The 25,563-nt window shown below is 36.1% G+C and overlaps 2 protein-coding genes across 2 annotated transcripts; both read left to right on the top strand.

The window, feature by feature from the left end:
* The first annotated feature begins 685 nt into the window (after window positions 1–685).
* LOC137017069 (zinc finger protein 271-like) lies at window positions 686–11,586 on the top strand. Its single transcript, XM_067380994.1, has 7 exons — window positions 686–807; window positions 905–991; window positions 1,093–1,219; window positions 2,667–3,223; window positions 3,475–3,888; window positions 3,973–4,221; window positions 11,484–11,586. The coding sequence occupies exons 1-7, from the start codon at window positions 686–688 to the stop codon at window positions 11,584–11,586; spliced, it is 1,659 nt and encodes a 552-aa protein (XP_067237095.1).
* A 4,272-nt stretch (window positions 11,587–15,858) lies between these two features.
* On the top strand, window positions 15,859–21,703 carry LOC137008036 (galactose-specific lectin nattectin-like). The gene is made up of 7 exons (XM_067369830.1): window positions 15,859–15,955; window positions 18,925–18,988; window positions 19,351–19,389; window positions 20,033–20,112; window positions 20,615–20,672; window positions 21,140–21,248; window positions 21,562–21,703. Exons 2-7 carry the CDS (start codon window positions 18,980–18,982, stop codon window positions 21,618–21,620), a joined length of 354 nt encoding a protein of 117 aa, XP_067225931.1. The 5' UTR covers window positions 15,859–15,955; window positions 18,925–18,979; the 3' UTR covers window positions 21,621–21,703.
* The last annotated feature ends 3,860 nt before the right edge of the window (window positions 21,704–25,563 follow it).

The raw sequence follows: 25,563 nt of genomic DNA on the forward strand, positions 1-25,563 counted from the left end.
ATATAAAGTAGGAGTACATGAATATATGAAATCATGTAAAAGTAAAATCAATAAATCATAAGCCATAAATGATTAACTTAAATATGAATAAAATGCATAAATATTGACCATTTTGGATCCACCAATTTGTAAATTCATTTCTTCATACATTTACATTTTTAATACATGTAATGACACGTGACTATTATTTAGGCTAAATGTATTGCCTTATATGGCAACACAAACAGAATTATAATTTGAAACAATCAGAAATGGCTGGGTACTCTGGGATGCAAAAGGCAGATTTTCCACCATTTGACAAACCTAGATATATTTCTAGATATCTACCTGTATTTTAATGAAGAAACAGAATGATGTTTGGTTAGCAATAAAAAGAATTTGTGAATTAGCATCAGTTACTTTACTATAGATGGACAGAAAGACAAATGTTACGTGTCATTTAGTATAAAAACTATCTGTGACTGATATTTTTTGATTTTGGCAGGTAACCTCCTCCCACATCAATCATGTCATCTGTGAAGCTCCTCCCACTGCAAACACAAGAGGCTTGTTTGAGATGCGTCGGCACTGCGCAGATCAGTCAGAGTATGACATTAATATTCTGTGAGAGAGAACAACTCCTTATGCTTTTGAATCGCTCTCGCGGTACTTTGATGTCATACGTCGATTGGTCTGCACAGTGCCGATGCATCTCGAACAAGCCTTATGTCAGTCAGGCTCCTCCCATATCAACCACACCATCAGTGAATCTCCTCCCACATCAATCACACTGACAGTGAAGCTCCTCCCACATCAATCACACTGTCAGTGAAGCTCCTCCCACACCAATCACACTGTCAGTGAAGCTCCTCCCACACCAATCACACTGTCAGTGAAGCTCCTCCCACATCAATCACACCATCAGTGAAGCTCCTCCCACATCAATCACACTGTCAGTGATCCTCCCACATCAATCACACATCAGTGAAGCTCCTCCCACATCAATCACACTGTCAGTGAAGCTCCTCCCACACCAATCACACTGTCAGTGAAGCTCCTCCCACATCAATCACACTGTCAGTGAAGCTCTTCCCACACCAATCACACTGTCAGTGAAGCTCCTCCCACACCAATCACACTGTCAGTGAAGCTCCTCCCACATCAATCACACTGTCAGCGAAGCTCCTCCCACATCATTCACACCGTCAGTGAAGCTCCTTCCACATCAATCACACTCTCAGTGAAGCTCCTCCCACATCAATCACACTGACAGTGATCCTCCCACATCAATCACACCGTCAGTGAAGCTCCTCCCACACCTATCACACTGTCAGTGAAGCTCCTCCCACACCTATCACACTGTCAGTGAAGCTCCTCTCACATCAATCACACCGTCAGTGAAGCTCCTCCCACATCAATCACACTGTCAGTGAAGCTCCTCCCACATCAATCACACTGTCAGTGAAGCTCCTCCCACATCAATCACATTGTTAGTGAAGCTCCTCCCACATCAATCACACTGTCAGTGAAGCTCCTCCCACATCAATCACACCATCAGTGAAGCTCCTCCCACATCAATCACACTGTCAGTGAAGCTCCTCCCACATCAATCACACTGTCAGTGAAGCTCCTCCCACATCAATCACATTGTTAGTGAAGCTCCTCCCACATCAATCACACTGTCAGTGAAGCTCCTCCCACATCAATCACATTGTTAGTGAAGCTCCTCCCACATCAATAAATTCAGTTAGAATAAGACACTACAGGGTTGTTACCAATCGAATGAAATCAGTTTCAACAGAATCCGTCTTTGCACTGCAGAGAAACACAGAAGCTGCACCTGAAGTGGCATTTAAAAGTATTTATTCAGACTGTTTAATGCAGCTCAGAGGGACGTGAATGCATTTAACCAGCAGTTACAACTGTTTTGATGTTTTAAAAAATAAAACAATGATTTTGAATTTGAATACTTTAAGTATGAAACTAAAACCACCAGTAGGTGGTGTCAAGTCACTGTTAATGAGCGAAGTGACGAGTCATTAATTCAATCGATATGTTCAAATGGCTGATAATTTCAGCAAAGAAGTATTTGACTTTCATAATGAGTGAGTCATTGAATCATTCATTCAACCGAAATGGAGCAAAAACAGGCAATTTTGTGTCTAAAATGTAAGTCACTTAATATGAATGTTGTATAAAAGCAATAGTGCATTTGCAGTCATGCTGAAATTTGGGGTGTGATTGCCTAACTATATCATATGATATAAATTAAGCCTAAAAGACAAATACTAAATACAGGGGCATTTTTACTGGATTTTAATAGTTAATCACGCAGTGAGAACAGACGTTCTTAATGCAATTTAATGTAAAGTGAAAAGGCTACATCACACAGTGTATGCGTGGACTCTATAGGTGTGTTTTTGCTTGGTTTTTGCAAGTAAGAGACATACTTGATGATGTCAGATTGAACATGTTTAAAACAACAATTACATATTATCATACATGGTTTATATTTCACACCCCTACTTTTAATCGTTTTGATGTACTGAAATTGAAATTATTATTTTTTTTTCATTTCAGACCTGATGGAGGAGAGTGAAGAACTGAGTGAAGTGGAGGAGGAACATCATGACAAACCTGGAGAAAAACCTTGGAGTCGCTCAAAGACTAAAAAGACATTTTCAAAGAAAAGAAGAGCCAAGAAATCTACAACCTGCAGTCAGTGTGGGAAGAGTTTCACAAGCAAATGTGATCTAGAGCGTCACATGCGAGTTCATACTGGAGAGAAGCCATTCACATATGATCAGTGTGGGATGAGCTTCACACGAAACATACACCTTAGAAAACACATGATGATCCACACTGGAGGGAAGCTGAATGCATGCGATCAGTGTGGGAAGAGTTTCACAAACAAATGTCATCTTGGGCGTCACATGAGAGTTCATACTGGAGAGAAACCGTTCACATGTGATCAGTGCGGAAAGAGTTTCACAAACAAAGGTAATCTTGAGCGTCACATGAGAGTTCATACTGGAAAGAGACCATTCACATGTGATCAGTGTGGGATGAGTTTCACAGTCAAAGAAAGTCTTGAGCGTCACATTAGATTCCACACTGGAGAGAGACCGTTCACATGTGATCAGTGTGGGAAGAGCTTCACAAGATCAGAACACCTCGAGTTACACAAGAAGATCCACACTGGAGAGAAGCCACATGCATGTGATCAGTGTGGGAAGAGATTCTTATGCAAACCTTATTTTAAGCGTCACATGAGGATCCACATTGGAGAGAGACCGTTCACATATGATCAATGTGGGAAGACATTTCTTCTGGAATCAGCTCTGAAGACACACCTGAGAGTTCATATGAAGGAGAAGCCACATTCATGTTCTGTATGTGGAAAGAGTTTTCACTGCTGCAATATTTACATACACATCAGAAAATACACACTGGTGTGAGAGAGTATATGTGCTTTGAGTGTGAGAAGATGTTTACTACAGCAAGCCAATTAAAACTGCACGAGAGAATTCACACTGGAGAAAAACCTTACAAGTGTTCATACTGTGACAAGAGATTCAGTGATTCATCAACTCTGAAAAAACATGAGAGGATCCACAGCAGAGAGAAGCCGCACACGTGTGATCAATGTGGGAAGAGTTTCATGCGAAAAATATACCTTAAAGGACACATGAGAATCCACACCGGAGAGAAGCCTTACATGTGTGAACAGTGTGAAAAGAGATTCTCATGCAAAGGTTATCTTAAAGATCATATGAGAATCCACACTGGAGAGAGACCGTTCACATGTGATCAGTGCAGCAAAACATTTCTTAGGTCATCAGAGCTGAAGAAACACCTGAGAGTTCATACAAAGGAGAAGCCACATTCATGTTCTGTGTGTGGAAAGAGCTTTTCACAGCTGAAATATTTACATGAACATCAGAAAATACACACTGCTGTGAGAGAGTACATGTGCTTTGAGTGTGAGAAGATGTTTATTACATCAAACCAATTAAAACTGCACGAGAGAATTCACACTGGAGAAAAACCGTACAAGTGTTCACACTGTGACAAGAGATTCAGTGTGTCATCAACTCTGAAAAAACATGAGAGGATCCACAGCAGAGAGAAGCCACACACGTGTGATCAGTGTGGAAAGAGTTTCTCTTTTAAAAGTCACCTGAAGATACACATGAAGATCCATACAGTGGAGAAACCACATCACCACAGTCTGAGATCACGGTAAGTAGTTCATCTTCATGTGAGTGAGAGCTTGATGCTATGGATCAATCTCATGATCATCACTGCACAGAATTAGTTTTCTTCAGAGCGAGATGTCAGCGGCCATTTCAGGGATAGTTTGCATTAAATGTTCTATAGTGACTTTCTACAGGAATTGGAGATGCATCGTCAATCTTTGTTTACAGTCTACAGTTTCAGAACAATGCAAAAAAATAAAAAATAAAATAACAATGGCAGAACAGCAGAATGAAAATGCAGATTCACTCTCTGACAGTAGGTGGCGCTCATGGAAAAGCAGAAAATCAGAACAGATGTCACTGCAGAGCAAAGTAATGGAGGTCAATACAAAAACACATGAACAGAGATGCAGAAAAAAGTGTTTATCAATGGATTTGATCCGTATCATTATACAGATCTCAAGTTAGCACAGACCTGACAAAATCTAATGTTCAATCCAAATCTCCGTATATAGCGTACAGAGATGGATCTAAGATTAAGATTATTTTCTTAGCATATGTGTTTTTGTTTAACTGCCATTATTTTTCTTATGGAAGCCTGTTTCTGCCACAGTAAATCTGTATTAATCAGAAGCTTCCTCATAATTGAGTTTTGACATAATATTAAGAAAATAAATCTTACTTTCACATAATAATGAGGTATTTACTTGCAACAATAGGATAGTTTCCTAATAATGAGATGATTTTTTAATAATAATGGCTTACAGTAACATCTCAATTACAAGATGAATTCTCCTTATAATGACTTAACATTTTTAATTACAGTTGTATGCAAAAGTTTAGGAACCCCTGACAATTTCCATGATTTTCATTTATAAATATTTGGGTGTTTGGATCTGCAATTTCATTTTGATCCATCAAATAACTGAAGGACACAGTAATATTTCAGTAGTGAAATGAGGTTTATTGGATTAACAGAAAATGCGCAATATGCATCAAAACGAAATTAGACAGGTGCATGAATTTGGGCACCCCAACAGAAAAATCACATCAATATTTAGTAGAGCCTCCTTTAGCAGGAATAACAGCCTCTGGACGCTTCCTATAGCCTGTAATGAGTGTCTGGATTCTGGATGAATGTATTTTGGACCATTCCTCCTTACAAAACATCTCCAGTTCAGTTAGGTTTGATGGTTGTCGAGCATGGACAGCCCGCTTCAAATCACCCCACAGATGTTCAATGATATTCAGGTCTGGGAAGGCCATTCCAGAACATTGTACTTGTTCCTCTGCATAAAGGCCCGAGTAGATTTTTAGGAGTGTTTTGGGTCGTTGTCTTGTTGAAATATCCAGCCCCGGCGTAACTTCAACTTTGTGACTGATTCCTCAATATTATTCCCAAGAATCTGCTGATATTGAGTGGAATCCATGCGACCCTCAACTAGATTCCCAGTACCGGCACTGGCCACACAGCCCCACAGCATGATGGAACCTCCACCAAATTTTTCTTGGAACGCTGTGTTCTTTTGCCGCCATGCATAACGCCCCTTGTTATGACCAAATAACTCAACCTTTGTTTCATCAGTCCACAGCACCTTATTCCAAAATGAAGCTGGCTTGTCCAAATGTGCGTTTGCATACCTCAAGCGACTCCGTTTGTGGCATGTGTGCAGAAAAGGCTTCTTTCGCATCACTCTCCCGTACAGCTTCTCGTTGTGCAAAGTGCGCTGAATTGTTGAACGATGCACAGTGACACCATCTGCAGCAAGTTGATGTTGTAGGCCTTTGGAGGTGGTCTGTGGGCTGTTTTTGACCGTTCTCACTATCCTTTGCCTCTCCAATATTTTATGTGGCCTGCCACTTCTGGCCTTAACAAGAACTGTGCCTGTGGTCTTTCATTTCCTCACTATGTTCCTCACAGTGGACACTGACAGCTTATATCTCTGCGATAACTTTTTGTAGCCTTCCCCTAAACCATAATGTAGAACAATCTTTGTTTTAAAGGTGCCCTAGATTGTTTTTTTACAAGATGTAATATAAGTCCTAGGTGTCCCCTGAATGTGTCTGTGAAGTTTCAGCTCAAAATACCCCATAGATTTTTTTTTATTAATTTTTTTAACTGCCTATTTTGGGGCATCATTAACTATGCACTGATTTTTTCAGCACGGCCCCTTTAAGAGATGCACTCCCTCTGCCCCACCTCGACTATATATACATTGCATAAACAAAGTTTACACAGCTAATATAACCCTCAAATGGATCTTTACAAGATGTTCGTCATGCATGCTGTATGCATGCTTCGAATTATGTGAGTAAAGTATTTATTTAGATGGTTACTTTGATTTTGTGTGAGTTTGAGGCTATGCTCTGTGGCTAAAGCTAACATTACACACTGTTGGAGAGATTTATAAAGAATGAAGTTGTGTTTATGCATTATACATACTGCACGTGTTTAAAAATGAAAATAGCGACGACTCTCGTCTCCGTGAATACAGTAAGAAACGATGGTAACTTTAACCACATTTAACAGTATATTAGCAACATGCTAACGAAACATTTAGAAAGACAATTTACAAATATCACTAAAAATATCATGATATCATGGATCATGTCAGTTATTATTGCTCCATCTGCCATTTTTCGCTGTTGTTCTTGCTTGCTTACCTAGTCTGATAATTCAGCTGTGCACAGATCCAGACGTTAATACTGCCTTTCCTTGTCTAATGCGTCGAACATGGGCTGGCATTATGCAAATATTGGGGTCATACATATTAATGATCCCGACTGTTATGTAACAGTCGGTGTTATGTTGAGATCCGAGTGTTTTCCGGAAGTCTTTTAAACAAATGAGATTTACATAAGAAGGAGGAAACAATGGAGTTTGAAACTCACTGTATGTCATTTCCATGTACTGAACTCTTGTTATTTAACAATGCCAAGATAAATTCAATTTTTCATTCGAGGGCACCTTTAAGGTCATTTGAGAGTTGTTTTGAGGCCCCCATGTTGCCACTCTTCTGAGGAGAGTCAAAGAGAACAACAGCTTGCAATTGGCCACCTTAAATACCTTTTCTCATGATTGGATGCACCTGTCTTAATGAGCCCACCAAACCAATTGTGTGTTCCAATTAATCAGTGCTAAGTAGTTACAGGTATTCAAATCAACAAAATGACAAGGGTGCCCAAATTTATGCACCTGTCTAATTTCGTTTTGATGCATATTGCACATTTTCTGTTAATCCAATAAGTCTCATTTCACTACTGAAATATTACTGTGTCCTTCAGTTATTTGATAGATCAAAATAAAATTGCTGATCTTATAAATGAAAATCATGGCAATTGTCAGGGGTTCCTACACTTTTGCATACAACTGTATATGCTGGAGTTTTGTCATTTTAATACTTTAGTTTATTCTTCTTCCCAATATGACATAATACACTCATATTTTGACTGTTTAATAAAACCTGAAGTGTCATAAATATAAAATATTGTGCAAATACTTCAGTTTTGGCCACTACTGTAAATGATTAATCTTTAATCTGTTTGGTTGTTGATTATTTTCTTAATCTATTTCATCAAGTAGTTGTTGTAGCTCTAGTTAATTTAAGTTTGTTTTAATCATCAGAAATAATTTAAGAAAAGGTGTGTTGTTGAGGCTTTGACAAAATCTGATATCTGTTATCTAGCATGATTTGAAGATCTTGAGTTACATGATCAGTGTCATTCATTTTATTTACTTATTTATTTTACATGTGATTTAGTCTTTTTACTTGGTGCAGGGTCTGAAATGTTTATTATTCATCTCACATCATGTCTTGTTTGTTTTTGTCAGAACTACCAGAAAGCATCTGGAAGGTGAAGACAGAGAGATCCAGTGATCCAGAACCTGCAGAATGAAACATCAGAGTTCCCACGAGTCATGGAATTTCTGGAATATCATGGAATTTTAAAAGGTCTATACCAGTCATTGAAAGTCAGGGAATTTTGTATACTTTTTTGTCCAAGTCATGGAATATCAGGAAAATTTGTTTGTCACTTTAAATTTGAGTTTCCTTATCAAAATGTAATTTTTCTGCCATTTTTTTATTGTGTTGTTTCAAGCGTTTTACATAGGCTAGTTAGGCTATTTTTCAGTGGCATTTTATTCCCTTCCCTTCCTTGAAGGTCAAAATGACAGTTTCAGTGCAGCTTCAAAGGGCTTTAAATGATACCAAACAAGGAATAAGAGTCTTATCTAGCAAAACGATCGGCCATTTTAAAAAAATATACAACTGTATATGCTTTATAAACGCAAATGATCGCCTCAAACGTACTTCCGCTTTCAGCATTCTTCAAAACGCTTACACTGAATGTCCTACACCTTCCCTATAGAGGGTATGCATCAACGTCACTTTCCCGCCGGAACGCGCTCCCTCAGCTCGATTGAGTGGCAAAAGAACCTGCTGCATGACTGGATTGAATAGGAGAAGCTGTGAAAACGAGAGTAAAACAAACGATTACACTAAAGTTTGGACTCGAAAGTGTTCCTTAAAACTTGTCAAATAAACCTAATCCATGGATATTGACATGCAGCCAGGAGTCATGTTTCATGACATTTATATGTGCCTGATTTCGACGCTGAGGAAATACATAAAGCAAATCTACTTTATAAATCTGCATAATCACTTAAAGTGCGAAAGTTTGGGAACCACTTGCAGAATCTGTGAAAATGTGAATAATTTTAACAAAATAAGAGAGATCATACAAAATGCATGTTATTTTTTATTTAGTACTGTCCTGAGTAAGATATTTTACATAAAAGATGTTTACATATAATCCACAAGACAAAATAGTATTAAGTATAAATTTATTAAAATATCTCTGTTAAAAAGTATGTGAACCCTTGATTCTCAATACTGTGTGTGGTTACCTGATGATCTATGACTGTTTTTATGTTTTGTGATGGTTGTTCATGAGTCTCTTGTTTGTCCTGAGCAGTTAAACTGAGCTCTGTTCTTCAGAAAAATCCTCCAAGTATTGCAGAAATTTCAGTTTTCAAGCTTTTTTGCATATTTGAACCCTTTCCAGCAGTGACTGAATGATTTTGAGATCCGTCTTTTCACACTGAGGACAATTGAGGGACTCAAACACAACTATTAAAAAAGGTTCAAACATTCACTGATGCTCCAGAAGGAAACACGATGCAATAAGAGCTGGGGGGTGAACACTTTTGAACAGGATGAACAACTCCAAATTTTTCTTATTTTGTTGAAATATTTTATTTTTTTTTTCATTTAGTACTGCCCTTCGGAAGCAACAGAAGAGACTTGCATGTTTCCCGGCAGACAAACTAAGTACAATTTACCTTGATATTTGAATTCAAAAGTTTTCACCCCCCGGCTCTTAATGCATCGTGTTTCCTTCTGGAGCATCAGTGAATGTTTGAACCTTTTTTAATAGTCATCCAGGTAACCACACACAGTATTGAGAATCAAGGGTTCCCAAACTTTTGAACAGAGATATTTTAATAAATTCAGCTACTTTTTTGCCTTGTGGATTATATGTAAACATTTTTTATGTAAAATATCTTACCCAGGACAGTATTAAATAAAAAAAAAAAATAACATGCATTTTGTATGATCTCTCTTATTTTGTTAAAATTATTCACATTTTCACAGATTCTGCAAGGGGTTCACATACTTTCACATACCACTTTATATATCATCCATCCCTAAAACATATATAGTTTTATACTATAGTTTTTGTCAGTGTTTATTTTAAAACACACAATTATGCAGAATATAAGATGGAAAATATTTAATTGATGAAATGTCAACATAATATATAACAATATAAAATATACGGTATGATTTTACCTCAAAATCCAACAATTTGACACAAAATGATAACTGCAAATCCATGTTTCTCTGCCTGGAGTCCAGCTGTTTCTGTGAATTGCAGTGATCCATTTGCTTTTTTCTGTTGCTTTCGGAAGTCCTTAAATGTATACCTCAGGTTTTGTGTCAAAGCTATTTGTACAGTCAGTCAATAATTGTTTTTTTTTTTTAAAAACTGACAAAAACTATACCATAAAACTATATATGTTTTAGGGATGGACGATATGATGATATAACATTGATATAAGTGATTACGCAGATTTAAACCTACCTATATTGTAGAATATAAAATATTCACAGGCAGATTTGCTTTATGTATTTCCCCGGCGTCGAAATCAGGCACATATAAATTTCAGGAAACATGATTCCTGGCTGCATGTCAATATCCATGGATTGTCATAAGGAAGACTTTTGAGTCCAACCTTTAGTGTAATTTGTTTGTTTTACTCGAGTTTTCGCAGTTTCTACATTTCTGAGATTTTACAGCTATCAGTTCAGGTCATAGAGAGGGAACAAGGACATAAATGCACAATGACAAGTATGTATTACTTACAGTTTGAATGTTGTTGTTTTCTTTCATTTCTTTTCAAAATCTGAGGTAAATTAGCCTATCCGTTGCTCTCATCATGGTTATTAAAGTCATGCAAAATGATATTCAAGCTCAAACCATTTTAGTATTATGCAAAGCTCAAACAAGTGTATTTCATGACAAAGATTGTATAAGTCACTCAGTATGTATTTTGAATAATGTTTTTTGGTTTAATTTTGTTTAGTTTAATTTTATTTGGTTTTTGTGTTTAGTTAGTTAGTTTGGTTAGTTTTTCGCTGTTATCATTGGCTGTGATTTATGATTGATTTTGTCGTCTTGTAGCTTTGTGACATCTGGTTAGGACACGGTAAAAAAAAAAGCACACTGTAAGCCGCCTTTCCACTGCACCCGACATTAGGATACGATTGTCGCATTTCGCCCCCTAGTGGCAGTCGCACAGAATTTTCAAATTGGTCGTGTGTAGCACGGTCTGCAAAAACCAAATGTGAAGAAATAAAAAGACTGAATAGTGAACTTGATGACAAATAGAAAATCCTCTGAAACCATAAACAATATAAATTAATTTCTGTAGAAATAGTACAGAATAATATCAAAGTGCATTTAATGGGTAAAAGCACAAAACAGTAGTGTATTTACCTTAGTTTTGTACTAAAAACGTCTGTGCACAAGTAAATAAAGCTTGCAAATGGATGGATTTAAAATACTGTCTGTGGCTGATTTTTGTCTGCTCAGTGCTCAGCACAACAGTGGCCTGTTCATTATAGGTCATGGAAATTTAATGATTTAATGTTTCTTTTAGACCTGATGGACATGAACAAGAAAAGAAAAACAGAAGCTAAAACATCTGTCAAAAAAAAAACATTTCACATGTAAATCAAGACAGAAGATTCACATGAGGATCCACAGCGGAGAGAAACCTTACACCTGTGATCAATGCGGGAAGAGTTTCTCCGTTCTGAAATCATCTGTCTTCTCATTCTGAAGAAAAGACCAGAAAACTCACACTGATGAAAAAGCTTTCAATCGTTCAGGAGCTGAAGAAGAGCCCAGAACACTTCTAACAGAGACATGAATCTGAATGAATCCCTGAACATGAATCACTTTTACTTAATTTTTGTGCTTTAAGAAATAATTGATTTAAACTTGATTAATAATTGATTAAACTCATTACTCATTTTATCAACCGCTTATTGCTATTGTCCAATTTTATTTTCTGCTGATTCTTCTTGCATCAGGAATAATTTTATCATTATCGGTTATGAAAGCCAAGTATTATGTTTGGTTTTTTTTTTTTTTTGGGGGGGGGGGGGGTGAGCATGGAATTTTAAAAGGTCTAGGAATGTTCTTCATTAAATAAAAATAATGTTCCCAGAATGTTGAAGGAAGGTTGTTTTTAAATAACATAAACATATTTTATACAGAACGTTTAAATAACATAAACATAGCTCATACAGAATGTTTCCTTATGGTTATTTTTAGGTTTTTGTATTTATAAACTAACCTCTCAATTAAAACGTTGCAGATGTTTTTGCATAATGACCTATACAGAGCTCTGAAATTAGTTTAGTTCATGCAGCATTTAATAAAATGTAGCAATTAGATACAAAAGCACATTATAATGTTAATGTGAAACTCACAGAGATTATAAATTCTTGGGTTTGTTTCTATCTTCATGAACTGTGCTGCATGTGCCCTCGCTTTCCCTTGTCTTAAACAGAAAGCCACAAACTCACAGAATTTAAAAATTAACATTTTGTTTTACTGACTGACTAACCTTTGTTTAATAAATAATAGTTCACCACACATGACTGACAAATGAATGAGATTACTGTCCGTCAACATTATTAACAGTTTCACCCTTGATATCCAGTATCATATATACATGTCAAAGAGTTTGTTCTAGTCAGTTTGATGTTCATTCAGTTTGATGATCTTCATGAAGTCAGAACAATGACTATGAACTGTTAACAACACTAATTCTTTACTAAATAAACTGAAATGATTACTCTGAAATGGTTTTTAGTCCCAAGATGCAGAACAAAGCGGTATAAAAGCAGCTTTATTCCTGCTGTTTTAACCATGTTGAATAATAAATATGTACTTGCAAAGGGGGAGATGTTGCTGTAATTTATAGTAATATCTTCAGTATTACTCAAAAGTCTAGTTTCAAATGTAATTCTTTTGAAGTGATGGTTCTTTATGTCAGTGGTTTCCAACCACATTCCCAGAGGCCCCCAGTACTGCACATTTTGCATGTTTCCTCAATTAAATACACCTGATTCAGGTCATCAGCTCATTATAGCGACTTCAAGACTTGAAATGGGTGTGTCAGACAAAGGAGACTTGCAAAATGTGCACTGTTGAGGGGCCTCCAGGAACGTGGTTGGGAACCACTGCTTTATGTAACACTATCTAGTGTAAGTGATAATAAGTCACATTTGACATTTGTGCTGGCTACTGTATACAGGCCATCAGGACACCATACAGACTTTATCAAAGAATTTGCTGATTTTCTATCCAAGTTAGTACTGGCTGCAGATAAAGTTGTAATTATTGGTGATTTTAATGTCCATGTAGATAATGAAAAACATGCACTGGGATTGACATTTTCAGACATTATAAACTCTATTGGAGTTAAACAACATGTGTCAGGACCAGTGATGGGAATAACAGCGTTACTAATGGCGTTACTTTTTTCAGTAACGAGTAATCAAACAAATTACTTTTTCTGTCGTTACAGCACCATTACCGTTACTGACAAAACAAAATGCCGCGTTACTATAATTGAGCTCATTGAAGCGGTTTTCATCCGAGTCTCTCTCTCTCAGCCATAGGACCTGCAAAGTTTTTTTCTCTGGTGTGTGTTGCGGTGTTTGGATTGAAACACCGGATTGAAAATGTGTGAAATATTTTTTTTTTTTTCTAGTCGACTATTAGTTGATCATTTAAGCCATTAGTTGATTAATCACATTTATATTAATTTAAAAGTTAATTTCGTTTTGTAAAAATTGTATCTTAATTTTAATCAGTGTTTCATTAACCAATTGCCTGGATTTACTTATTAATTATAAGAAGCAAATATAGCAGACAATATAATCCTGACATGGAGGAGCCGGCGCGATCACTGGCGCGTGAACTGGAGCGCGTCTTATAGGCTAAATGAACCGAAACTCAGCAGCTGCTTGCCTTAGAGACATATCTTTGAAATATCTCTTTAAAACTAAATAATTAAAAATGAAAATAAATAGGCTACTCTGATTATGTAATCCGAATGAAATGTGCATTTTTTCTCTAGGCGTGTCCATATTTACAATCCTTTTGTTCTGGTCTGGGTATTTAAGGGAAAGTGTTGAAGCAGTCATGTGGGATCTTCTGTAGCCAGAAACCCCCATGCAGTGATGGGTGAATGTCTTAAAAACACAAATCCAGCACTGTGTGTATATGCACTTCTTACTCTTAGAGTCATCTTTGAGCAACTGATGTTATGTATTTATGATTTCTGAATTGGCTTCTAATTGGTTATTTGTGTAATTGGCATGATACATGTTTACCTGACAAATAAATGTTAAATTTCAAATTTTTCTAGATTCTCCTGAAATCATTATGACCAGTGGATTATGGGAGGCTAAAGGCTGATTTATACTTCTGCGTCGAGTGTAAGCCGTCGCTATGGTGTGAGTTTATGTGCTATTTACCTGTTGCAAAGATATGTTATTTGCTTGCTTTTCAGTTAAAGCCATATAAAGATGTTTTAATGCTGCTTAGAAAGTACCTGCAATCCTTAAAATGGTGTTAATGTAGAAACAACTCAGCATGAGATGAGCAAAAGTTGTGAAAGTTAGGTTCCTGAATTTAATGTTTTGTAACCAACAACAGAGCTTATCGAGAGGATACACGGGGTGAAACGTGTTGAAATCACCAACGGAGATGAGATAGACGAAGACTACAGTGAAGAAGAGCAAGAGTGCTGGAAGAAGACAACCCAACAAAATTTAGAGAGTTTTTGTACCTTCTTCAGAAACCTCAGTTTGTCCTACTTTAAACCAAAAGCCTTAGTGTAGCTTCATCAGATGAGAAATACAATTTAGATGAACTTTATGCATCAGCATTATTTCAGTGGCTGACATTCATGTGAACATTTACTTTACCAAAGATGAATCTGAAATCTGATCATTTGCACCTCTTCTCTTGAACCTTGTGCAGTTTTAATCTGATTCACTCGCCATTTATCATTTTACTAAAGTTTCAACACTGTCCTCATGAAAACCTTCAAATGAAATTACTAGCAAGGGCATATACCAAACAGGAAGTGGGGCTGTTTTATAGAAATACCTTTGCATATTGACGTTGTAAGTGTCAATGCCACAGTCAACTAAGAAGACCACGAAAGTTTAATAATCATGTTATCAAAATCTCCTGGAGGCATTAAAAACTGCATGTCATGTTTGCAATTGGTTCAAGACACATTTACCTTCTGATGTTTATTTGTTAAAGAGACGGTCCATGTCCTGATCAATGGCTTGTTTAGTGTGACTCAAACTGAATGAAGTCTGTGTGTTTAATGCATGAATCTGGAGTAAAAGATTCACACTTGCATGATCAGAATCAGCTCTATAACTTGTTTTCTGCTGATATCAACTGAGAATTAACGGGACTGGCGTGGGTGGGAGTATGATCCGTGGTCTGTAACAGATTTACTAACAGCTTTCACCAGCGCAGAACTTTTTTGGAATTGCATTCTCATGCTAATTTATCCTGTTTAGTATATCTGGCCCTATAGCTGATTAATGAAGTAAGTAAAATGTGAATTTCTAATTATTAAAAGTGTCATCAGGTAATAATTCCTTAAAAATATGTACTAATAGTGTACATTAATGTGTTAATGAGTCAAAGACATGTATTTCAGCTTCCAGCTCATTATTAAGTAATTTATCATTGTGGTTATGATTATGGTTGATAATCCTACTAATATTACTTATTACTCAACAATTAGTTAATAGTCATATGCCTCAACAAGTAAAATCATTACACAATGATACTTTTGGAAATCATTAGATAATGATTAAAGTAGACAACTGAAAGATGAAATACATGACTTCGAACAATTGTGGTATTACTTCTTTGGTGTTTTTTCTGAGAGTCATGTGATTTAGAGAGATCAGACATCTCAGTAACATGCAGATCCTTTCTGATTGGCTGACAGGCATCTTACATAACATGAGTACACTTTTTTTAAGCCCACAATGTAGTGGAAAAATAATACATCAAAATAATTCAAGAAAACAAGACACATCTCTGATATACTATCCAGCAGAAACACTCAGTTTGCTGTTCGGAGCACATTTCCTGAGGTTTGACTTTTCCACATTTACATTTATTTCACTTTTAGCCGACTAAAACCCATTTAGTCATTTTTGATTTGTGGGGCATTCTGGGAATATTAGTTCTGTTGGAACATTCCCAGAACAGAGCTTAGATTTTAGTTTTAATTTTTTATTGTTTTTATAGTTTTTAGTTTTTATTTATTTTTATTTGGTTATTCAGAATGTAGATTATGTTTTATGTTGTTCAGTGAATTAATGATGCTAAAATGCTCAATGCAGAAGCGCTTAACGTGTTTAATGCATTCAACAGTAGCTAATGTTGGAGGATACACCTCATCGATGATCAAGCAGAACATGATTAAGTCATTTTGAAAAGTGATTATTTTTGGAAAACTTTTATTTTTGACGGGTGTTGAGGCTGTTGCATGTAGAAGTGTGTGTTGAGTTATGTTCGAGAAGGTTAAAGGATGTAATCACTGTTTTTGTGAACTTTGTGCGGGGCTCCATGCGTTATTGCCTGTGTGAATGTATTCAATGTTATTGCATGAATGTCATCAGTGTTGGTCAGTGCAGTAAATCAATGCCATTGAAACTGTTAATAATACAGCTCAGCTGACCCTTGTAAAGTGGAGATGAAAGTTAAAATAATCAACACCTTGTTTCATTACATCTATCTTTGAATGAATCGGCGTTCCTTGAATGAACGGTTTGAGGATTTGCTCAAAGACAGTCCCAATGTAACTGCACTGAGTGACAGTCTCTCTAGATCACACAAAGGCAAGCATTGCTGATACTGGAGAAATATCAGCAGAAAGCCTCTCGTCGAGTGAGATTCAAGGTTAAGAACTAACTGTTATACATAACGATAGCCTAATGAGCTTATTGTCAGGTTTATGTTCTGTTATGTGGACCCTTATTTTGACACTCTTTTCTGTTTACTTCATTTCCTGTTTCAATGCTCTGTTTAGTTTTGTTTTCATGCCCACTGACCACATCATAACACTTATTATATAGTAATAAATAATAAAATGCAGATAATATCATATCACGCTATTGAGCCACTCAAAATCATCGCAAGGGTCGAGTTCTCGTTGACCTGATTGTGTTCAGCTGTTCCTCATGTGCTCTGCTCCCTTTATATTGTGCTTCCTTCCCTCATGTCTTTGCTGGTTTGTTGAGTTCATTGTGTTTCTCACAGATCTTGTCAGTCAGTGCTGGATTTAGTTCCCTGCAAGGTTGTAGTCTTGTTTTATTTCTTTGTCTTTTTGAGTCTTGTCAGCCACCAGCTCAGTCACCTTCCCCGCGCTACATTTCCCAGCATCCCTCCTGATCCACACATGCACATCATTACCTGCACTCTCTATAAAGACTCTCTTCTCCTGCGCTCCCTTGTCTTGTCCTGTCGATGTGTATCAGTATGTCTAGTGTACGGCAACTTGTGTGACAATCTTCACAACCCTACCTGTTACTCTAGCTAGTGATGGGCAGATCGAGGCTTCGTGAAACACTGAAGCAGTTGAAGCAAATGTGCCGTAATGTGTCGAGGCTTCAAAACAATCTGACATCCATCTCCACGGTGACCCCTAGTGGTCAGAACAGTTTATAACAGTTGATAATATGTGATCTTTTATCAATTTTCAGGGCTTGTTTCTCTGTTCAATGGCTCAAGATAAACAGGTCAATAAGAGATTAATAACTACCATCATTCATTTTAATTATTCTAATATCTAATTAAAACATCTACAAATGTATAAAACTGATCAGAGATCAGGTAAAGTCCACAGACACTTGTTTTCTCTTTTCATTTTCACTTTATCATCAATTTCGAACTGTTTTGAAATGTACAGTGATGACGTAATGAAGCCTCGTTTACTGAAATCACGTGACTTTGGCAGTTTGATACACGCTCTGAATCACTGGTTCGAAACAAAAGATTCATAAAGATTCGGAGCTTCATGAAGCAGTGTTTTGAAATCGGCCATCACTACTTACCAGTGATCCTGATTTATCTCCTGTCTTCTGTTCCTTGTGTCGTTTCCCTGGATTCTCCACTCAGCCTGCATCACCGTCTTCACTGCAATACATTGACTGTATTACCACCAGCCAAGTTCAGTGACTGTTTCCTCTTACCTGTTCATGTTAAGCCTGTTCTATAATACCTCCAATAAAGCACTGTTTGTTTGCTGCTCACCTCATCTGTCCTCTTCTGTGTGCGTGACAATGTGTGTTCAGGAATTATATGTATAACTTCATGTTGTCACAATACTGGAACTTTTATCTTTGATACTAATATTGATATTCAAAACCATTCTCAGTACCACAGTGAAAAAACTGCCAAAGCAATCGGGCCTTAAAATTGTAATCATCAAAAGATAAATATAGCAAGACTAGTACATGACAATAAGGTATATTTTTACATGAACAAAACCACCTTGAGGTAGTGCACTTGTTCAAAAGCTTCTGAGATTATTGCATTATGAAAATATGACAAACTGCAAAAACAAACAAACAAACAAACAAAACAGTACAATCTTTTCTATTTTCAAGTAAAGTCTATTTTTACTTTTTACAAAGTGTGCGAACAGGATTTGTTCACTTCAGAATTAAAATTTCCTCTTAATTTACTCACCCCATGTCATCCAAGATGTTCATGTCCTTCTTTGTTCAGTTGAAAAGAAATTATAGTTTTTAAGGAAAACATTCCAGGATTTTTCTCCATATAGTGGACTTGAAGGTCCAAATTGCAGTTTAAATGCAGTTTCAAAAGGTTTTACATGATCCCAGACGAGGAATAGGGGTCTTATCTAGAGAAACGATTTCCTAAAAAAACAAAAACAAATCTGCTCTTTAACCACAAATGCTCGTCTTGCACTGGCTCTGTGATCCACCAAGTACAAACTATATAAAAACATTGTTTGTACACATTGATCTACTGGTTTTTGCCACAAAAAAATACAAATCTTTGTAATAATTATTTGTGTTTTAAATCTATGCAGAGTTCCAGTGTTCTCTGGACTGTCTATCTGTCTCTCTGTCTTCTGGTCGCTTTGAATGCTTCAGGTAAAACTATTATTCCACGTCTCACATCATGACTGTTATTTTAACATGAATTGAAGCACATCTGGGACTCTGTAATGACTGATCAGAAGCAGGAATGATCTAATACAGTATGCGCACCTGAGTAATTATTAATTCTAATTATCATTTATTTAATTATTTAATTATTATGATAATATTAAGACAATAAAACAACAATTATATCATTATATCACCCAAAGTTCTTGATTCTTATGAATGATTTTATATTATTAATTTTGACAATAATATATGCCTGTTTATTTGCAGTATATATTTATTAGTAGTTGTAGTAGCACTACTGCTAGCAGTTTTGTTTTAAAAATGTGTATTTCTTTCTTTTTAAGTGGAAACGCGTCCTGTTGAAAAGAATAAACATTGTAACAGTAAGTCTTCTCTTGTCTTCTTCTCTTGTCAGTGTGTATGTCTAGTACAGTACAAAAGTCCAAAACCTGTGCATTTCTCCACCTTAACAAGTGTGTGTAACACCTGATGATCATGTTCTCCAGTGTGCTTTAAAAATGATTTAAAGAGCATATTGGAAACTATTTTAAATCCTTTGTTTATTTAAGGTACACTATGTAGCTTTTTTGTTAAAAAAAAAAAAAAGTCAATACATCATCAGTCCTTCTTACAAAACATGATTCACTGATTCACTATGGTAAGTCTATTATAAGTGTTTATATTTTAGACCAGTCAGAACAGTTTTCCGACATACATCACTCGCCCATACGTGTCTCGTCACATCCGTAAATAGAGAAAAGTTGCTCCGGCCACTTTGACGCGTGTCTGGTGTGGGAGTGGCACAGGTTAGCTGTCACAAGAGCAAGAAAGGAAGAGATGGAGCAGCTGAATCTCCAAGCTCAAAAATGCCAAAGAACAACTGAAACAGTGTTACATGCCTTTTTGTTTTTTAACCGGTAAAGGGCCAAAAGTTACATAGTGTACCTTTAAATGAAAGTTATTCATTTAATTACATGAAAGGTCATTAATGGTAACATAATAACAAACACAACTTCCATTTAACAGCCTGTGAGACAGGATGGTCTGCCTATGAATGCAGATGCTTCAAGTTTTTCAATTCCAAATACTCGTGGGATGGAGCCGAGGTATGATACATTCAGCTTCTGATATGACATTAAAAATAATATAATAATATTCTTGGATTAACTCTGTAAACATCTGTGACACCTGTCAGTTATCATAGGAAAGTCATTTCAACTTGTTCCTCAGTTTAAAAACAAAAAACTATATGTTAACAGTAAAGAAATGATAGTGGAGCTCCAGGATGTGAACAAACATCACTGTAATAATACTGAAACATTATAATGATCTGAAAATACAGACACAACACATTTCATGTTATCATGAGAGGATCACTTAAAAACTTTATCTATGTGAAGTTATATCTAATCTATATACAGTATAACCAGAACCTTTTCTAGAAAAGTAGTCCCACCTCAAATGGCAGATTTTATATTTCACAGGTAAAATAATAAACAAAAAATGAACAGCACAGTGAGTAAACATTATTTCGATGGTAACTGAAGGCATGTCACAGATTTTGGAATATTAATTTCTTCGTGTTTGCTCATGTCTCCATCTCTACAGTTTGGGTAGACAAACAACTCATGCATCAACACCTGCCTGGATCGGAGGCCATAAGGGTGTATGCAATCGTTTTTCAATCATACTTTCTGTGCTACTGGGCATTTACCATTACATTTACATTAAAACTCATTTAATACATTTTTCAAAACACATGAACATAGATGTGTTTTTATCATGTATTTTTGGTCCTCAGAACAGTTAGTTTAGTGCATTGACAGCCATGAGAGGCACCGCTCACCATGATGATGTCATACTCCAGTGTTTGTATCGTGAAACTCGATGTGAAATAGTGAGGCTGATAGAGATAACTGAGTGATTTAACCCTTTCTTATATAGTTTTCACATATTCTTTACTGATACCCTTTCTGTGAAACAATTTCTGTTCATTTCTGTTTAGATTTCTGACATGTTTAAAGTGGGGTGAGGGTTCATGAGGAATCATCTTTTAGATAAATAAAGATAAAACAAAGCCATGTAAAGCTGTGGACATCAACACAATGCTGTTTTTTTCTCTTCTGTTCATAGTATTATCGTTGGTTCTGGAGTGATGGATCCAAAATGAACTATCAAATATGGTCTCCTGGACAACCCAGTAACGGTGCAGATGAGCTCTGCGTTGAGATGAACTCTGTCAGTAAGTAACTTCTGTTAATCCTCATGAAATAACATGATAAATGATCCATCAATCTGAATTGTGTTAGACCATCCATCAGAAGATTAGCAGAAACTGCTTCATGTTATACTGTAAATCCAGAAGCTAGAAAATAACTTTTTCATCACAGTTAAAAATGTTTTGTGAACATTCATCACAGAAACATTGTTGCTGATTGTTGTCTAGACATCAAATACTAATATTTCTTTGTCTACCATACTAAATAAACATTATTTAGTTTTTTTCATAATACACAAATGATAAAAACAACTATATTTTGTCTGTCTTTCAACAGATGGCAACTGGAATGATGTGAAATGTCATGCAGAGAGGCCCTATGTGTGTGTGAAATGAACCAGCAAGTGAAGAATCAGTGTAGAAGAAACAAGCTACTTTGATTCATTTACTTTCCATTAGAAATGTTCAATGGAGGCTAATAAATGTGTTAAAAAGGTTAATTTTGTTTGTTTTATTTTTATTTATTTGTTTGTGAATAAGTTAATTACTCAATTACACCTGTGAAACATCATTTTATAATTACCACTCCACAGTCTCTTTTCACACCAGGGGCGTCGCACGAGCCCCAGTAAAATGTTCCTAATAAATGATTTTTCTGATCAGGTAGATTACAGTAAACGTCTGAAAATAGGCTTTCTGGTTCATAAAACGTTGAAAAATCATTTACATTAGTTTAATTATTTAAAATATGAAGGCTGTTTGCATCTGTAACATACGGGACGTGACAACGGAGTGGGAGATCCAAATGCGAGCTTTATTAACAGTAGAGCGTAGTTTCAGTTTATTTAAGTATGTGCGTCAGTCATGGCGAGTCAAGGCGAGAGCAAGACGAGTTCTCAAAGTCGAAATATGTTCATTATTTCACTTTAGTTGAGCATAAAGACAAAAACCCTTTAGTCAAATGTAAGCTGTGTCTTTCTGGTTCGAAGGTCCTATCTACTGCGATAAACGTGACATGCTGGATCGAAAATATGTGAAATAAGTTTTTCTAGTCAACTAGTAGTTGTTCATTTAAGCCATTAGTTGACTAATCACATTTATATTAATTTAATTTCTTAAATACTGGAGAGAATAAACTAATGAGTGTTTGTGTAATATAGGCTATGCACTCAAGAGCACACATAGGCCTAACGCTTGCCATAAAGTAATGATTATGAATATGACAAAAAACAGCAAGGAGACATTTTAATTGTTCAATAATGAAGTAATGTTTTCTGAATCAGTGTCGGCTGCAAAGATGAAGTTGACATTGCTGACTCTCATCATCTCCACATATACTGGACGCACCTAGAGAGAAAATGCACATTTCATTCGGATTACATAATCAGAGTAGACTCTTTTCGTTTTTAATTATTTCGTTTTAAAGTAGATATTTCAAGCTTTCTATAGATATATTTCTCATGTCTGTGAGGCAAGCAGCCTATACGCTGAGTTTCGGTTCATTTAGCCTATAAGTCACGCTCCAGTTCACGCGCCAGTGACCGCGCGGGCGCCTCCATGATTATATTGTCTGTTATATTTGCTTCTTATTTATTAAATCCAGGCAATTGGTTGATGAAAAATTGATTAAAATTAAGATACACTTTTTAAAAAACGAAATTCACTTTAAAGAGAGGCTTTTTACAAAACAAAATTTAATGAAGTGGTCAAAATCATGTCTGACCCACTCCATGACTCCATGCATCTTATGATGCATCTTACTCATGGTGTTCAGTTTTCATAATCAAGTAAATGAATTTAAAACATAACATAGGACTATTTAAACATATATATGAAACTACATTTTCTTTAATGACAGTACAGAGAAATGTCATAAGCAAGAGTGGATCATGAGTCACGAGTCGGATCAAGAATTATTTATTCTTAGACTTATATTTAATAATGGGGGCATTCAAGTTATTTGACATATTTTAATTTTTTTTAAAGTAACGCAATAGTTACTTTCCCTGGTAATTAGTTACTTTTATAATCATGTAACTCAGTTACTAACTCCGTTACTATTTGTGAGAAGTAATTAACTAATTACTTTTTTAAAGTAACGTGCCCAACACTGCAAACAAGATAACGAGTTAACAAGGGGGCGTGGTCCAATTGTTCATAGCAACAAACAAGGGAAGCAGCAGGGAAACATGAGGTCCACAAACAGAGGATATACAGGAGACACAGACAGGGAACAGAACAGCATCGCTGAAGCGAAAACGCAGAATCCTGGACTTGTTTGGAGGAACAAACCTGCAGAAATGAATAAATAAATCAATGAAAAAATCAATAAGTAAATAAATGTGATAATAGGGAAATAAATAAATGAATAAACGACCTGATGAAATATGATTCATTCTTAATCAAATTAATTTTCCCCCTTAATTTATTATTTTCTGCTTTTATGTTTTAATTATTTCTAATTTTATTTATTTATTCTTTTATTTTTCCATTTATTTTATATTTCCCCCCTTAATTTATTATTTTCTGCTTTTATGTTTTAATTATTTGTAATTTTATTTATTTATTTTTCCATTTATTTTATATTTACTTATTTATGCATGCATTTATTTTTTATATTTATTTCTTCCAATAAGTATTTATTTACAGATTTATTTATTTTAACATTTATTTGTTTCAACTTTTTATTTTTTTTTTATTTTCATATTTATTCTTACATTTCTTTGTCATGTATGATAATTAGGTGGGTTTGTCTTGCTTACCATTGGTTAATCGTTGATTGAACGATTGGCGCTTGCTCAATTACTTTGGATTTGTAGTGAGAGGTTGTAGCTCTCGCGTGTTATTCACCCTTTTTTTTTTTTTTTTTTTTTAATTCACCTTATTTTCGCGACCACAAGGGTGACGCCATTGCGTTCGTTTTGTCATCTTACTTCCGGCTGAGAGAGACCAAAGCAAGTCTCTAGCGGTAATCCTTTAGCTGTGATGGTGGATAATAACAGAAAGCAAATATGTCACGTATTATATGCAGTAACGGGCGAGTGGAGCTCCACTCAAGAGCGGAAATACGTCACCTCCACTAGTGGAGCGGCCGAGCGGATCTTCACACATAATAAGGAAGTAGTTGAAATAATGGTTGTTTGACTTCCTGCTTCCTGCATATGATACCACTCCCTCCGAAATACTCAATGTGCTCAGATTGGTTAGCAGGTTGGTAGCTGGCCCAGTGTATCATGATTTTCTGAAGCGTCCGGAAACACCACGCCCCTTACCATTCGTTGTTACGTGCTTAGGTGGAAATGCAAATAATGGCAGAATGCAGAAAGTGGAAGTACGTTCAAGGTGATATTTTGTGTTTATAAAGCATAAACGGTTGATTTTTTTTTCGAAAATGACAGATGGTTTCTCTAGATGAGTCATTCTACGAAACGGGTGCCATTTGGGTCCGCAACATTTGATCAGATGCATAAGGCACAAAAATTGTCCCAAAGTCTGTTTCCAAAGCTTAAAGTTATTAATTCAAGCTGGACTCAGGCAGGGATCCAAATGCAAAGCTTTTATTAAAAGTGAGCGTGGTCGTACAGGCAGGGTCAAAACAGGAACAGCAGAGGACAGGCAGAGTCGTAGTCAGGATACAGGCTAAGATCAGGACAGGCAGATATCACTCACAGGTCGGTATTCAAAGCACAGGTCAGGGGTAGGCGGCACAGGATCGTAAACAGATAACAGGCAGAAACGGTAACAGACTGACAGACAGGATATTAGTACGCTCAGAATTGTATAACAGGGAAAACAGGACTTTGCAGTCAGGTGGTGTGTGTGTGAGTCATTTATAGGCCAGGTAGTGTGCTAAGCTGTATGTGGCAACAGGTGATTGGTGTAGAGTGAACATGTGACTGGCAGGGAGGATTGTGGGAAATGTAGTCCGGGAACTGACAGGAACTGATGGTGATCGTGACAACATGATAATATGATCAAATGTTTTTTTTTTTTTTGAAGATTAGCATATTATTTTTAATCATTTTTCATTATTACATAGCCAATTTCACATGTCCGTGTTAACCAACATGACATTTGCATCTAAAATATCACCAAATAAGTTATATTTTTTTTTTCAAACATACACTATTTTCAGGATTATATGTGTGTCCCACAAAGCCTAAGTGACATCATTTGAGCCTTATAGCCACCAAAAGCAGGCAACTATGTACATTTTTTTACATTGTTTATTTGTTGCTTTTTCATGTTAGGCAGGGCCCGTCAAGCTTAAACCTACCACCCCGTCATGCAAAATAGATAGGGAAAACAGTTTTTTTATTATTTTTTTTACATTATTAAT

The sequence above is a fragment of the Chanodichthys erythropterus genome, chromosome 3 (genome assembly GCF_024489055.1).
Source record: "Chanodichthys erythropterus isolate Z2021 chromosome 3, ASM2448905v1, whole genome shotgun sequence".
NCBI classification, from domain to species: Eukaryota; Metazoa; Chordata; class Actinopteri; order Cypriniformes; family Xenocyprididae; genus Chanodichthys; species Chanodichthys erythropterus.

What these genes read in the sequence shown, in the direction of transcription:
- LOC137008036 (XM_067369830.1), top strand. An exon ending in GGATCGGAGGCCATAAGGGT is followed by an intron (nt 20,673 to 21,139) that starts GTATGCAATCGT and finishes TTCTGTTCATAG; the next exon opens with TATTATCGTTGGTTCTGGAG. An exon ending in CGTTGAGATGAACTCTGTCA is followed by an intron (nt 21,249 to 21,561) that starts GTAAGTAACTTC and finishes GTCTTTCAACAG; the next exon opens with ATGGCAACTGGAATGATGTG.
- LOC137017069 (XM_067380994.1), top strand. Translation starts at nt 686, where the DNA reads ATGCATCTCGAACAAGCCTTATGTCAGTCAGGCTCCTCCCATATCAAC. An exon ending in CCTCCCACATCAATCACACT is followed by an intron (nt 992 to 1,092) that starts GTCAGTGAAGCT and finishes TCACACTGTCAG; the next exon opens with TGAAGCTCCTCCCACACCAA. An exon ending in CAGTGTGGGAAGAGATTCTT is followed by an intron (nt 3,224 to 3,474) that starts ATGCAAACCTTA and finishes GAAGATGTTTAC; the next exon opens with TACAGCAAGCCAATTAAAAC.